Source organism: Falco naumanni, chromosome 1 (assembly GCF_017639655.2).
Source record: "Falco naumanni isolate bFalNau1 chromosome 1, bFalNau1.pat, whole genome shotgun sequence".
Classification (NCBI taxonomy): Eukaryota; Metazoa; Chordata; class Aves; order Falconiformes; family Falconidae; genus Falco; species Falco naumanni.
The window spans coordinates 16,437,943-16,452,467 of record NC_054054.1 but is presented as its reverse complement, the minus strand read 5'-3'; the positions used below and the strand labels follow the sequence as shown (position 1 = coordinate 16,452,467).

At 36.3% G+C, this 14,525-nt stretch overlaps 1 protein-coding gene across 4 annotated transcripts in view; it reads left to right on the top strand.

Moving 5' to 3' along the window:
- Nucleotides 1–14,525, top strand: part of LRBA (LPS responsive beige-like anchor protein) — a 412,366-nt gene that overhangs the window by 142,321 nt on the left and 255,520 nt on the right. For all 4 annotated transcript variants that reach the window (XM_040582452.1, XM_040582440.1, XM_040582445.1 and 1 more), the window contains one exon: nt 503–611. In XM_040582452.1, coding sequence (XP_040438386.1) covers nt 503–611 — 109 coding nt within the window. The remainder of the gene's footprint in view (nt 1–502; nt 612–14,525) is intronic.

Sequence of the window (14,525 nt, the reverse complement as noted above, 5' to 3'; positions counted from 1 at the left end):
TATCTTAGCATTTCATTTTTGAGACTGAGGATGTTTTATAATCCTGAAAATATTACTTAAATGTATACTTACCATAAAATTCCACTTTTACATTTGGAGAAAAAACTATCTTGCAGTGCAATTCACAATTTTTTTTTATTTAGACATTACATCAGTTACATTAGGGCTTTCACTGTGGGTGTTTATATATATAAACTGCTTACTTTTCTTTATATTGTATTGTGTGTATGTGAAAGATTTTCTTATGTGTCTACGTTTCAGATAAAACAAATGACTGTCTAGAGTGTTTGTTTTGTTTAATACTTAGTTTGGTTTACTATTGAACTACAATTTTACTACTTGCCTGAAAATCACTCTTCAACCTTATTTATACCATTTTCTTAACACAATAAAGTCAGTTATGGAATAGAGCTCAAAATATTTGCACATATACTGTATTTACAGATTTTTATTTTAGGATTTCATTCTCTCGAGGCAATTCTTAAATATTCTCTGTCTTCAGGTTGCTGAGTCAAACCATGAAGGACCACTTGGTAAGAGTGGCTAATGAAGCAGAATTTATCTTGAGCAGACAGAGAGCAGAAGATATTAACCGCCATGCTGAATTTGAGGTAAGAAATGGAATGTTTTTAAAACCAAACCAAACCAAAACAACAAAAAACTCCAACCCAGAACACTAAAACATAACGAGCCCACTGTGTTTGAGGATTCCAATGTGTGATACAGGCTTTTCAGGCACAGAAGGTTCCATCCTGAAAAGTGCTTTGCAGTTGTAGGGTGTTTTGATAGTTTGCCACTAACTTTGATGGAAAAGCAGGCTGTGCAGAACAGCTCAGAACTTGCCAGAATCTGCAAACCATAGTTTGTTGGGGAAGGAATTTTATCATAGCAATGCTGCTCTTTTCCATGAAGCAAACGTCCTTGTATGTGTTAAAGCTGCTTAACATCACAGTCAAGATATAACTCTAAAAAACCCCACCTTACTGAAGATAAATGATAACAGCCTGTTAAGTGCAAGATGAGAAATTACTTTTTTCTTTGCTGTTTCACTTAATTTATCTCTAAAACCATTTTCCTTACATTTTATGTGCTTCTATGGTTTTGTTATGTTTTCATATTTTCACCCCACACTTAATGGATTCTAAATTCTAAAGTGGAATAATGGTCTCTGTTTTTATAGACTTGTAAATAAAAATACAAGACTTTTTTTCTGAATCACTTTAATCATACTTCCAGTTCTAGATCTCAATCATGTCACGTATCCTTTCTGTGCTTTAATTATTGGGTTGTTTAAATGAAAATGAAACTAAATATCACTAAATTCACTAATATTCTGCTTAAAGAGTACTTAGTCTTTCTTCTGACATGTGATACTACTTGTGGTTATGTTTTTAAAATGAAGCATTAAGAGATTGAAGGCATGTTTGTGCTTAACGTATTTCTAAACTGTTTTTCTCTTAAATCTTTACTTGAAAAAATACTCCCCAAAGATGAAAGCATATTTGTCTTAGACAGTGCTTATGTTCTAAAGGTCATCTGTGTTGGCCCCAGGTTTCAAGCTGTGCGTTGTTTAATAACATATCTGCACTTCATCTAGAGCTAGTTACCCCCTCCTGGAAACAGAGATGTTGTAAGATATCTACAGTACCACTTTGCAATGGTGAAATAGCAGGCATGTTTCATTTATTACATTAAGGGTTTGGCGACAGTCCTGTGGAGATGAAAAGTGCATCTTTTTACTTCATTGCCTGATAACCATTGGAGTGGGACATGCTTGACATCTTTTCCTCTGGATTTATGCAGAAGCTCCATGCATGACATGGCATTATTGATTAGATGAACAGCCTACTTTTTTTCTTCAGATGCAAACTATTTGCCAAGGTGTGCACCTATGTGGGAAATCGGTGTGAAGTAAAGGGTCCTGTCATGTAAATATGGGTTGTCAATGAATACAGTTGTTTAGTGGCAATTTCACTGCTGGCCTTATTTCAGTCTCAAGACACCTTTTGTGATGTCTGGAAGAAATTTACACTGAGCATCAACTTACATTTTTAATATAGCTTTGAGTTTTGCTGTGGCAACTCTTTAGGATAAGAGTTGGCTGTACTTTTTTAAGCTAATGCTGTTTTGAATCTGTGCTATCTCAGTATGACGGCTTAAGAGTTGTAACTCATCAGGTTGAACTTAAACAGAAACTAGTGTACTAAAATAGCAGCAGTCTGTTTATCAAGCTTAGTTTTGTTACTATGTTGGAAAAAAAAATCTAGCATCACTTCCACAGGTGTGTGTATTGAGGATATACAACTATTGGATTCTACAAAATTCTTAAATAACAAAACTAGTGTCTCATGAAGCTAGCATTACTGATGTCTGTGGCAGACTTCAGTGTTACGTTTCTTTTGTGAAGGAGGGAACCATTAGTCACATCCACTTGAATCTGCAGGTATCATGCCAACAGTCAGAATTCCTGTATACTGTGTTCCATCCGTCCCTGGTATGGACTGCCTTTCACGCATCCTGTCGGGTGCACTTGACTTGTCTTAACACATTGGTACTTTTTAGCCATGGTATTCTTTGTAGCCTTTTGAAGTGGTGCTGCAGGCTATAGAAAACTTGCCATTCTTCTGTCATGCCCAGAAACAGATCTGTCTCTTGACTAGACAGGAGCCATTCCATCACTTCATGGGAATGGATCTGTGCTGTGTTGAGCTGCTGACATGCTGTGTATTGAATTGGTAGGTATATTTCCATTGTATGAAAGGGTATTGATGACGATGCTTGTGCTTTTGTCCTTACACTCATGTCGTGACACACTTATGGGCATATGACTGCAAGGACTGGCAAATAAGAGAAAAATTAATTTCAAAACAATTGATAAAGCATTTGATCTGTGTGGTTCCAACCTGAGGACCTGTAAGGAAGCAGAGTAGCAGTTGATGAGCCCTAAGCTAAAGATTGTTTTGGCTAGCCTGACTTGTGTGGTTTGGTCACCTGAGTGCACCCATTCCCTTGTTTTACTGCTTTGTATTCCATCAGTTCTTGAGAAATTCTTTGAAATGAAGATGGTATTCTTGCAGTCACGAGAGAGACTCTGCTTGGTCAGTCCATTGAATGCAGTATCCCATCTGCCATAGAATATGTCCAGAAAAGAGCAATCATACAAGGAACCAGATAGGCTATACTTTTATAAAATCTGTCTTGTCTTAGAGAACTGCAGCTCAGAGACTTCCCTAGCCAGAGGTCATGTCTTTAATAAATACTATTGTGGGTTTTCTGCTGTGATTTTTTCCAATTTCTTTTAAAATTTGATGTAAATATTTTGCATCAATAATGTCCTAAGATGAGGAATTTCCCTGCTGCAGTATCTGAAGACAGTGATCAGATCTTGTGTGTAAGAAAAATATGAAACAATTTATTTGAAAATAGTAGAATATTACAACATTTAACCCTGAAGAATGGTATATGCAAATATGGTTTTGATCCCATTTAAAAACAGTTTGTGATGGTGGTAACTACTAGTTGCAAAGCTGCAACTTTTTTTTTTTTTTTTTTTTTTAATAGTTGGGATGAGCATGCATGGTTCAGATGAGAAGCAAGCTTTGCCACCTGAGCTATGGGGAAAAAGGAGATGAGGCTGGTTGAGCAAAGGGTAAAGATCCAGAGACAGATAAGAAATGTGGCAATAACTGTTAGTCATTTTTATTCCGACTTGCATTTCTGATATTTCAGATCACACATGAAATATTCCATGATAACATTGAGTCAGCAAAAATCCAACTCCCAGATTTCTTGTTCAAGATCTATAGTATGTTTACTGACCTAGTTTTAATTCTCCCATTTTTAAAAGTCATGATGAAGATGAGCCTTGCAGTATTTGTGTCAGTTTTGGACAGGTTTGCACTACAGTGATATAGAGAAATCTGGTCTTACAAAATTTTCTATAGAACATTTTCTTTCTATTCTTTCCTTTTTTTTTTTTTTTTTTTTTTTTTTTTTAAACAAGGACAATTTTAAAAGAAAAGCCAATGTACCTTGTCCTTATAAGTCTGATATTTGGGGTACATAGAGGCAGGAGAAAGCAATGGGAAATTTAGACGAGCTTCGTAACAAAGTTCTGTAGATAAGTTACTGTGTAGTATTTGGTTATTAATGGGGTAGGGATGGTCATTGTAAAAGGACGGAAAAATCTCCAAGGAAAGTGGATAATAGTAAGGAAGGGCACTGCTGTGCACTTTGGAAATGTGATGGAAGAACGTACTTGTCATATGACGTTTTAAGTTTCACAGGGTCTAGAAGGGGAGGTAGCACTTCTGTTTGGTTCTTAACTTATTGGAAGTATAGGATAGATGTTTCTTTCCAGAAATGGGATGAGAAGTTCCCACCTATCAATTCTTTCACAGCCAGGAGGAGACAGAGAAGAACAGCAAATGTGACGTGTTCACTTTGCTGTGTAAGGTCTGCTTGGGCCTTTCTTTGCCATGTCACCATTTGGTGGGACCCTGCATTGGTCAGAACATCGAAAGTGCCTATACCCCTTCCACAAAGTAAGATGGCCAAAAGCATAGGAAGTGTCTTTAAAGCAAGGGTGGTTTTTTTTGCATACTGTTCCAGTTTGTGCTGAATTGTAGATATGCAGGAAACTGAGTGCCTGGTTGAGACAGATTTAAATTAAAAGGATTTGAAAAGAAATCTTTCCTCTTCTTCCTATGTCTTCTCAAGGCAATTCTCTTTCTTTCAGAAATTTAATTCTCTCTTTTTCAGAAACTTCAAATAAAGTGCCTTGAACAGCATCAAAATCTGCACATCCACTTCTTCTGTCTGGTGGCAAGAAGGGCAACTGTCATCTTGGCTTGGCTATTTTTCCATGTCTTCCTTTCTGTTGGGAGTCTCTGTCTCCATTTGTGTTGCAGGGGCCCCTCCCTTGCCTCTGCAGACCCGCACTCCAGAAGCTTCTTCAAAATGGAGGTGCTCAGCTTCCATCATGGAAGATGCAATCTCCCACCCTCTCTGGAGAGCTCTACCTTACAACTCAGCAGCCTGGACAAAGACAAAAAAAGTCTTCCTCTTTGGTGCCTGGCCACTTCTTTTTTTTGAAAATAGGAGATAACATAAGTAACAACAAATTATGAGCAAACTAGTCATGCTGTCTTTCTTTTAAGTTGGTGGTATAAAAAAGACAGAAAGAAATTGCTTTGGAGGTGAAGGATTGGTTGTGAGAGGTTTTCCTGTGGCTGAGTACAAAGGTCAACCTTTTCATTTCTTGGGGTTTTTTTTCTGATCCTTCTTTCACCTCTGTGTTCAGTGCTACCTCTATAAGCAGTTACATCTCTGAATGTAGACTTAAAGGGAGGTCATAGGGAGACCCAAGACATACTTACTCATTTTACAATGTGATTAAGCCTCAAAGAAGCCTGATGAAGCGATATTCCACTTATATCTCTAGTAAGGTGGCAGTGAAGCACACATTTTTACTGTGCGTGCAGAAATTTGAGCATTCCTAATATAACTTATTGTTAAACCACAACAATTAAAAAACTTACAACCTTAAATTTTGCCCAGTGTTCCTGGGATTTATATGCACAGGTCTCAGGCATTTTTCAAAATTTCACCCTGAGTGTTAAGTAGAGCTGAAAATCCTGAAGAGGAACCCTTTAAGTCTGAATTCCAACAACTAGTTTCATGCTTGCACCTAGACTGCTTTCTAGAAATGACCTTGAAAAATGCGGTGATTCACGCTGTGTCTCAGATTGTCAGCAGGCTGCTGCGGAGTTGGGCCTACGAGAATAATTGGATCTGGTGCGAGGAGGGGGAGGGAATTTTGTATTCTAATTGACTTTATTTTATAATTTATGACAGGAGTGCCCATTCCCTTGGATATGTCGCATGTCTTATATAAATCTCTTCACATATTTGTGTGTGAATATACATATTTATAGAATTCTAAATATGTAAATCTGCAAGTGTTTTAGGCCCGGACTGTTCAAGCATCAGAGTGTTTCATCTTTCCAGTGAAGGTATAGTTTGCTCTCGCCTGGCATTACTGGATTTTGACCAAAATCTGTGATACCATATCTCAGTGCTTGTGTAAAGTATTTCTGATGAATATCCTTCCAGCAGCATGGAGGTATTTTGCCTGAAGATTCACGTGAAGCAATAAGAAAATGGGGGGAAAAGTTAAAATACAGAACCATTCATAATGTTGCATACTATGAGCGTGTGCAGAGGAGCAATGGGCAATGGCCAGTGCAACACAGTAATTTTCAAGAAACTTTCTAGAACGGATGGACAAGGATTCTTCATTCTGAGTTTGTGAGGAAAACATACGCTTTGGTAATTTTTTCAGTAAGATTTAAATATTGCTGTAATTCATAAACCAACCTACCTTTTCAAAATGTGTCTTTTTTTTTAAGTTTCTATGGTGTGATTCCCTTGAATTTTTGATCTTATTTTTTTCAAATTCTCATCATTCATAGAAATACAAAGTGCTGGCATTCTTGTAATTGGCCGTTTCTGTTGATTAACTGAGAATTTCACATGACTTTCCCCTTGCATTTGTTATAAATCATGCTAGGCAGCTAACTTCTCTGCATGATTTCTCTCCAATAATTAAATCTAGCATTTCCAGCTGCTATAAAATCTGTTGCCCTTTTCTGTTCAGTTATGTTTTTTCATGCAGAAGAGTTGGACTTCCTCACAGTTTTAATTCTTATTCAGTATCAATTTACAGGCTATGTGTAATAAACTGAATGTTTTACTTCATGGCTCATGCTGAGAAATGAACGTTAATGTTAATAGAAGTATTGCCTTGACAGAGATAAGATGCAAGGCTAGGCAAGCGTTCCAATAGTGGCTTGACTGTAGCTATTTGCTTTTTGTTTCCTTGGCAGAAGACAAAATTCAGTGGTTCTGTTGTTCTGTTGATTGATAATCTTGTGTATTCTGCACCTTTTCCCCTCTGGTGTACTAAGCATTAAATATTAGAAGATATTATTTGTATCAGAGGAAGTAACTAAAAAGTACTGCAAATCAATTTTGGCAAAATACCCATGAGTCAAAGAGAATGTTTGAGAGCCCTTGAAGCAATTATGAAATGGTATTTGGTGTCTTTGTAGTTTCTGTAGATGATTGTTACTTCTGTGTGTAACAAACAGTTACTGTGGAAAGGAAAGTTTTAACCCTTGACTGAGTCCCTATTCTCCATGTAATTTTCCAATGTTTTTAGCAAAAGCTGCTTTGTTACAGAACTGGTGCATCAAAAAAATCTTTCTGACGTTCTTACAACATCCTTCTACATGGTCATTCCACACAATGGTAATGAACTCATTTATTAGAACAAAAGATTTTGCAATAATTTCCATGGGTGTTCTGTCTAGTGGTGTGAGTTATAAGCAATGAATCTTTACAGAACATACAAAGATAATGGGTAGTGTGAGTTGTAGGTGTCCTGTAGTAACACAACCAAAAGTTATAGTTCAAAAGATTGTATGTGGAAGCACAAGGGTAGTTAGTTATACCCTTATCGAAATAGGGTAATAAGGCTTTACACATTTCATTATGAATGGACTTAACTCTCTCTCAAGTTTAGATTTTTAAACAAATGCCGCCCTTTGCATTGGGCAGGTTAGGCATCTTAGCACCATCTGTTGGTAGAAGGAAGAAAAATTTTGACTTTTCATTTCTAAACACTTTTTTTTTGGTATTATAAACTCTTCAACAGAGTGCTGAGCATGGGAGAATATTTTTTTTTCCATTGGAGGACTGACCAGTTTTGTTCTACTGCAATACGTTGACAAGCCCCAAACTGGAAAATTAAATTTCTCATATTCCTGTGGTGGCAATTTTTAAGATTCGTTGTCTCATGTGAGTCAAAGGATACTGAAATGAGAACTTAATTTTCTGTTTGAACATTATAACATTTTCCCTGTGCTCTGGAAAGTGTTGGGGTAAACTATTGCCTGATTATGAAAGGAGGAGTGAAAAATTGTGTTTTCGCTTTCACTATGCTTTAATAAACAGTGGGAGGAGAAGGAATGCAAACTTGCACTGGAATGCTGTGACATCTTTTTTTGTTATAACTCAATTTTAAATCAGAATGCATTACAGAAATATGTCAAAAGCTATACTATAAAAAGATACAATAATACTGTTTCTGAAGCAGCTGGAAAGAAAATTTATTTTATAACTGCTCATATATAGACTTTTCTAATGAAACAAGAAGTGATGCTATCTTCATTACCATTTTTGGGTTGTATTTTTGGCAAATCATGAGACAAACTATGTGAAGAATTAAATTAGTAAGTATCAGTGTATTACTGGGCTTTTCAAATCGTATTAATTATGGAAATGAAATAGATTCATAACTGGTTATTTAATATAAAAATTACTCTTGTTTCTCTGATGCTAATGAAGTTTATTGCTTTACAATTGATGAGTGGCAGAATGTTGTTGAGACTCACCTTTTGTAATCTGTGCTGTTTTATTTACAAACGAAGTGTAATTTGAAAAAAACTGAGGAATCTCATGAGGATATGAGTCTTTTCTGCACAGCATTTTACAATATTAGCTATATGAGGTTTTAACTTTTTATGGCCTTTTTTCTCTCCTTTTATATAATTAACACATTACTTATTTATCACTTCCTGTGAATGATAAACCTTCCCTTGTTCTAAAAACTTTTTACCCCCTCTTGTAAGTGCTGTTACAGCTGATTATTTTCATTAGAGAGTTATCAATTATCTTAATTAATCTACTCTCCATGGCTCTGGAAGTCTTAGCAGAACATGCTCTGGAATTCTTGTTGTTCTAGTATTTGTAGACCCTGGAAACCTAAAAAAAAAAAAACCCAAAACAACAAACCCAAACCAAAAAACCAAAACAAAAAACACACTTCTGCCAGAAGGAACCTAAGACTCAATTCCTGTAATTTTGCCTGGCTACTTTAATGACTGAATTGAAAGAGCACAGGCATGAAGAAAATAGGGTAATAAGAAGAAGGGAGCGTGTCTTTGTATGCTTCTGCAGAGATCCATCTTCTGGTAGCCTGGGAAGAAACATTTCTTTTTGAACTGCTGTGGCAGTGGACCTTATCTTTTTTTTTTGGTGAAATTCATAATCATAAGGCTTATAGGGTGTTCTTCGGTGGGGGTTTTTTTGGCCTTTTTGTTTGTTTCTTTAAAATCATTTAGCTCGCTAGCTAGCTAAGTAACACACAAAATCCAGAATAATTACTGCATGCTTGCAAGCTTAAACAGTGTAAATAAGGTAATGTCTAAATGGCGCTTTATTAGAGTTGGTTTCTGTTTTTTCTTTTTAATTACAAATTCTAGGCATCACACTTGTTACTTAACTTCTTTGAAAGAATAACTCTTAAAATAAAAACATACACAGTAAGAAGTGAGTAAAATATAATAGTCTATGCTGTGGATTATCTCTTCCACAGCAGCGGCTTACTGAGTTACTTCTAAGTGATCATGTGTTTGGAAAACTAGTACAGAAGTACTGATGTCTGGTCTTATATTAATATGTGCAGTATAAGTTCCACTTATCACAGATAATTCTTTGTGAGTACTGACTTGGGATCAGAATTGCTCAACTAGTCAGATGAAGATCTCTTAGTTACTGGGGTATTACCAGAGGTTCTGCTAATTTTCTGCAATATGAAACAATCTGGCACTAAACTTGAATAACTTGAACTTTCTTTAGAGTATCCAAAATCATTTAGGAGGTTAACACAATCCACTTGGAAATTCCATGCTTTTTTTTATTCGTTAATGTTAATAATGTTGTTCTACTGTTTCACAGATGAATAGTTTGCTGAGACTCAAGAGTATCTATACTGAGTTAGACCAAAAGTCCATCAAACTCAGCACTGTGTTTCTACCAAAGTACATGCCTAGGGACAAGCGTAAGAACAGCACGGATGCTTCCTTGGGTCTACTCAGGTGGCGGGGATCACAATTTGGACAAAGATTTGCAGCTCCCTATATGAATTTCACCTGTTGTTTTATCTCCTAGTCACTGTATTAGCATTTTTCCATGTTTGATTGCTGTTGTTACTACCTGGAATTATTTAGAGCTATTAGCAAAACTTGATGCCTTTTCCACTCTCTGCCATTTCTAAACACAGTGTTGGAATCACCACCAAATCGGTGATTTCCCTCCACTTTGAAGACTATTCTTTTTTCTTAAACCCACTTCCTTTGTTTTAATCAATTTTTATCAACATAAAGATGTTTCCATATGCCCTACCACACCCTGCCTTTCTTTAAATATTTTTTTGGCATTCTATTAGCGAGCTTTATTTCTTGTCTGTGTCTCCAGTGGCTTGTTGAAAGAAATGTAATGAAGCATGACTTCCCTTTACAAAAGCAGTGATGAGTCTTGCCAGTGTGTTTGTTCCACGGTTTGCTTTTTGCTTTAAACACAGCTACTAATTTGCCTTTTATAAATTTCAGACTTTTGCCATGTCTTCCAGCGTCTATTTGGCATACTTCATTCTGCTGGCACTGAGGCAGTTTGAGCAAGAACGCTGTAGCTAATGGCTCAGCTGCGTTTATCCCAGAGTTCTTCTAGATCACCTGAGTGAATATTGTCTGGTCCTAGCAGTTGGTCACTTGTCAGTTTTCTTTTATAACTTCTCTGCTAGCACTTCTCTGTGGTGGTCTTGTGTTCCAAGAGCTCTTTTTATCCTTTGATCTTCTATTAGCTCTACAGAGATACCTTAACGGGCCTACTGCTCCTAATTTGTTTGAAAATAATTTATTACTGCCTTTTATGCCTTTTATATAAGTGTACCTCAAACTCTTTTGGCCTGCTTCATTCTGTTTTTAAAACTTACATGCCATGGTTAACATATTTTTCTGTTTCCCTTCTTTGAACAGACTTCTTGAAGAATGCCATTTTCTTACAGCCGCCTTCCTCTCACCTTAATCATTCCAGTGTTTTTGTCTTTTAAAAAGCCTTTTCATGGATGGAATACATTTCCTTTGAACCCCTGATATTGTATCTTCTTATACAGTTTTTGTGTTGTCTATAAAAACATTTTCCATGTTTGCTGCATCTTTTTATGTTCATAGTATTAAAACTAAACTAGCTCACTAAGGATTTTCTTGCTTCAACTTAGATGTTCCTATCAGAAATGTTGTTCTCACCTATTCATGAAAAATAAATCAGTAGTGTTTACCTTGTTTATTATTCATGTACAGACTTTTATGGTAGCTTATGCCAGGTAGTGATTTTAAAATACTCTTGACTGAAGTAATATAGTGTACACAGAGTGTAAATTTCTAGCATTAACAAAGCAAAGATCCTACTGTGCTTGATTGGAGATTTTCCCCTAAAATTCTTGTTCAAAGATAACTTGGATTATTTATGTACCTTTTTAAGGAGTTGTTTAGCTTTGAAGAAAAACCACTGGTGAGAGTACACGTCTCTACTGTGTGCTTTTTTTAAGTTGGTTTGATCTAAATAAGACATTGTATTGAAATAATTCTGATATTGGTTCTAAGAAGGTCACAAAAGATCTTCAGGGTCTGAATACCTGAAGGTATTTTTTCGCACTATTCCAAATGGCAAGTTGGACTTAAATATTCTGCTCAGTTGTAAACCTTTTCTAATTTATTTTTACTTGTATTCAGCAAACATTTTGTTATTTTGTGGTCATTATCTTTTAGCTTCAATGGTCTTTTTTCTTTAGTTTTTTTTAATTAATTTATTTTTACTTTTAAAATCTATTATTTATTCCATATTGCATTATTTTGCTCAGCTAAGTTAGTTTTAGTCTTCTAGGCTTTTTTTCTTCTAAGGCGATATCTGCATACTTTAGATCATCCTAGTAGTTACACCCTGCTTCTGTTGTTAAAAGATTGATTCCTACTGCAACATGGATGAACAAGACTAATCACATTGAGAAGTCCGTTATCAGTCCTAGTATCCTACCTCAAACTGTGAATACTTAAGGAAGAGCTTATTACAAGGGTGAACATAGAAACATTTTTCCAGAATACACTCCCACTCTTCTGCAATTTGAAGTGACTTGTGATTCTTGCTCGCCAGAAATGATGGCCATGTGCCCAGTACCTCTTCAGGGATTATTCCCCCATTTGCCCAGTAAAACTCTGAATCCACATAGGCTTTTGCCAAGAGTTGCACTGAGTTAACTGCAAAGTGTACTGGCATCTTGGTTTCATTGTTGTGTTGCAAAATGCCTTTTCCCTGGTAGCGAGTCAGGTTGCAGGGGAGGTGCAGATCACAGCCAGTATTTCTTAGAACACCTTCTGTTCATTATACTGTTTTAATTAATAGAATAAAGCTGTTACTGTTTATAGCTGATAACTACACCAATGCCATCACATGCTTACGGTTGGGAGCCTGACTCCGGCTGTACACTCCAGTGTCATGAAGAGTTTATTCCAGTAGCTTCAGAAAGTCCTGCAGAAGGCCCTTGCTGCATGGGGATACATACACAATTCTTTGTGTAGGGTAGCTGTCGCTGTCTTGGATGTCGACTGAGTCATAGAAGCTGGTGCTGGTACTGGCATGTGCTTGCAGTGGTGTACAGATTCAGCAGACGTAGTATTCTGGATTGATCATGTTTTGTAGGTTCAACAAGACTGCCAATCCCTAGAGTTTACCAGCTCTTGGGAAACTATCACACACGACCTTCACAGCATGCATTCCCCATCTCTTTGGCCTATTTCACTTCATCTAATGTTGTAAGAATCTATAGAACGCATTTGTGCCAACTCACCTGGAAAGGGTCCTTCAATACCACATGATTTTACAGAATGCTGTTATCCCTCCTGAGTTGTCTCTCCCTGCACCCCACCCCGCCCCAGCCCTTGAAAAATCCTAGTGTTACATCATTATTCCTTCTGTATCAGTGATATAAATTTTGAATCATTGCAAAATGCTTCTCAGTTCTTTCATATTTCCTGATGAAGCACCCAAAACTGCACCTAGCATTCCAGGTGGGTACACACCAGGAATTTATTAATAGACAATGTTTTCTGTGTTGTTCTTTTCCCAGTGGTTCCTAATTCTTTACTTGATTCCTGCGTACTTGTTGAATATCCAGTACCAACCCAATGGTTTCATAGAACTATCTGTCATTGATAATACCATCTCATTATGGCAAAAAGGAGTGAAAATAAAAGTGAATCCAGAGTCCATAATTTTGTATGTAAAATTAGATTCTTTCCTACCTTTCTTCTATCTACACTGATGTTCCTGTGCTGTTTTTATTACTGCAATGACTTGGTCTTCCAAGCTCCCCTTCCAGTTCCTCACAGCTGCTTTGTGATAATACAGCTCTGAATACCATAGTATCAGCAACAAACTATGTCACTTCATTATTCAGTCATTCTTCAGATTTTTTTTTTTAACTTGTGTTGAACAACCTGAAAAGATCACAAACTGACAGGAATTGTACTGTTACTGTTAGTTTGACCAGAACCTTATCTAGTATTTTCTCTCCCCTCTTTCTGGAAGGAGCTTTTCTGATTCTTGTAATTTACCTGTCTTTTGGCTACTTCAGGTTTTGCTTTTCTTTTTTGATGTTGGTCTAGATAAGTAGTTTGCTCGTATGAGTGGAGAATTTGCACTTACTGATGTTTAAGAGCTTTGATGAAATAAGAAGAGTATACTTCTGTTATTATTTGTACAGTTAACATTTTCACTGAAAATGAAAATATAAATGTCAAAACCATTCTGAAAAAAATGTCAATCACAGCAAGAGATGATAGTTTTAGGTTTTGTATAGCTACAGGACCCTGAAACTGCTGTAACACACTTTTTTGTTTCTGCTAAAACAGAAGGATGAATCAAACAGTTTATAATAGCATTAACTTCCAGATAAAACATTTTCAGCCAGTCTTTATAATTCCAGAATTAGTGGAAACATTTATGTCTTTAGATTCTTCCATCAAGGCACAGGGAAGTGAATTATTGAAAAGATAAAAATAAATTTGTTTGCTTTCTGTCAGAGTTCATATCCACAGCCAACCTTGATAGAAGACCAGAATGATTTAGACAAGTTTGCTTTGGAGATTCATAACATATGCTTGCTGGACAGAATTGAGTTATCTCTGCTCTGGAGAGTAAGTTATTGTAGCAGGAGCTGACAGAGATGAAGATAACTGAGGGAAATTCAATTACCTTTTAGTGTTTTCCTTCTAATAGGATTCTTAATGTGAAAAAGATCCTTAGATGATGCGCCTATGTTGCTTTGTGAGATCTCCTTTGATACCTGCATTCAGAATAAAGTGAACTCTTCTTTTCAGGCCTTCATTAAGGATGAAATATGCATCTGATTGCTAAATGGGTGTTAACTTTTGATCCAACATATTGTCATTTATAGCCCAGATGTATTTGACAGTCTTTTGGCAGTAGTCTTGAGTATTCTCTCAAATACAATTTAATTTTCAAAGCTGTTGTTTTTATGTGAGTAGCTTGTTTGTAATACGAATTGATTATTTTACAAAACCGTAAAGTACTTCCCTATATTCTAGTTCTGTTTCTGCATGTTT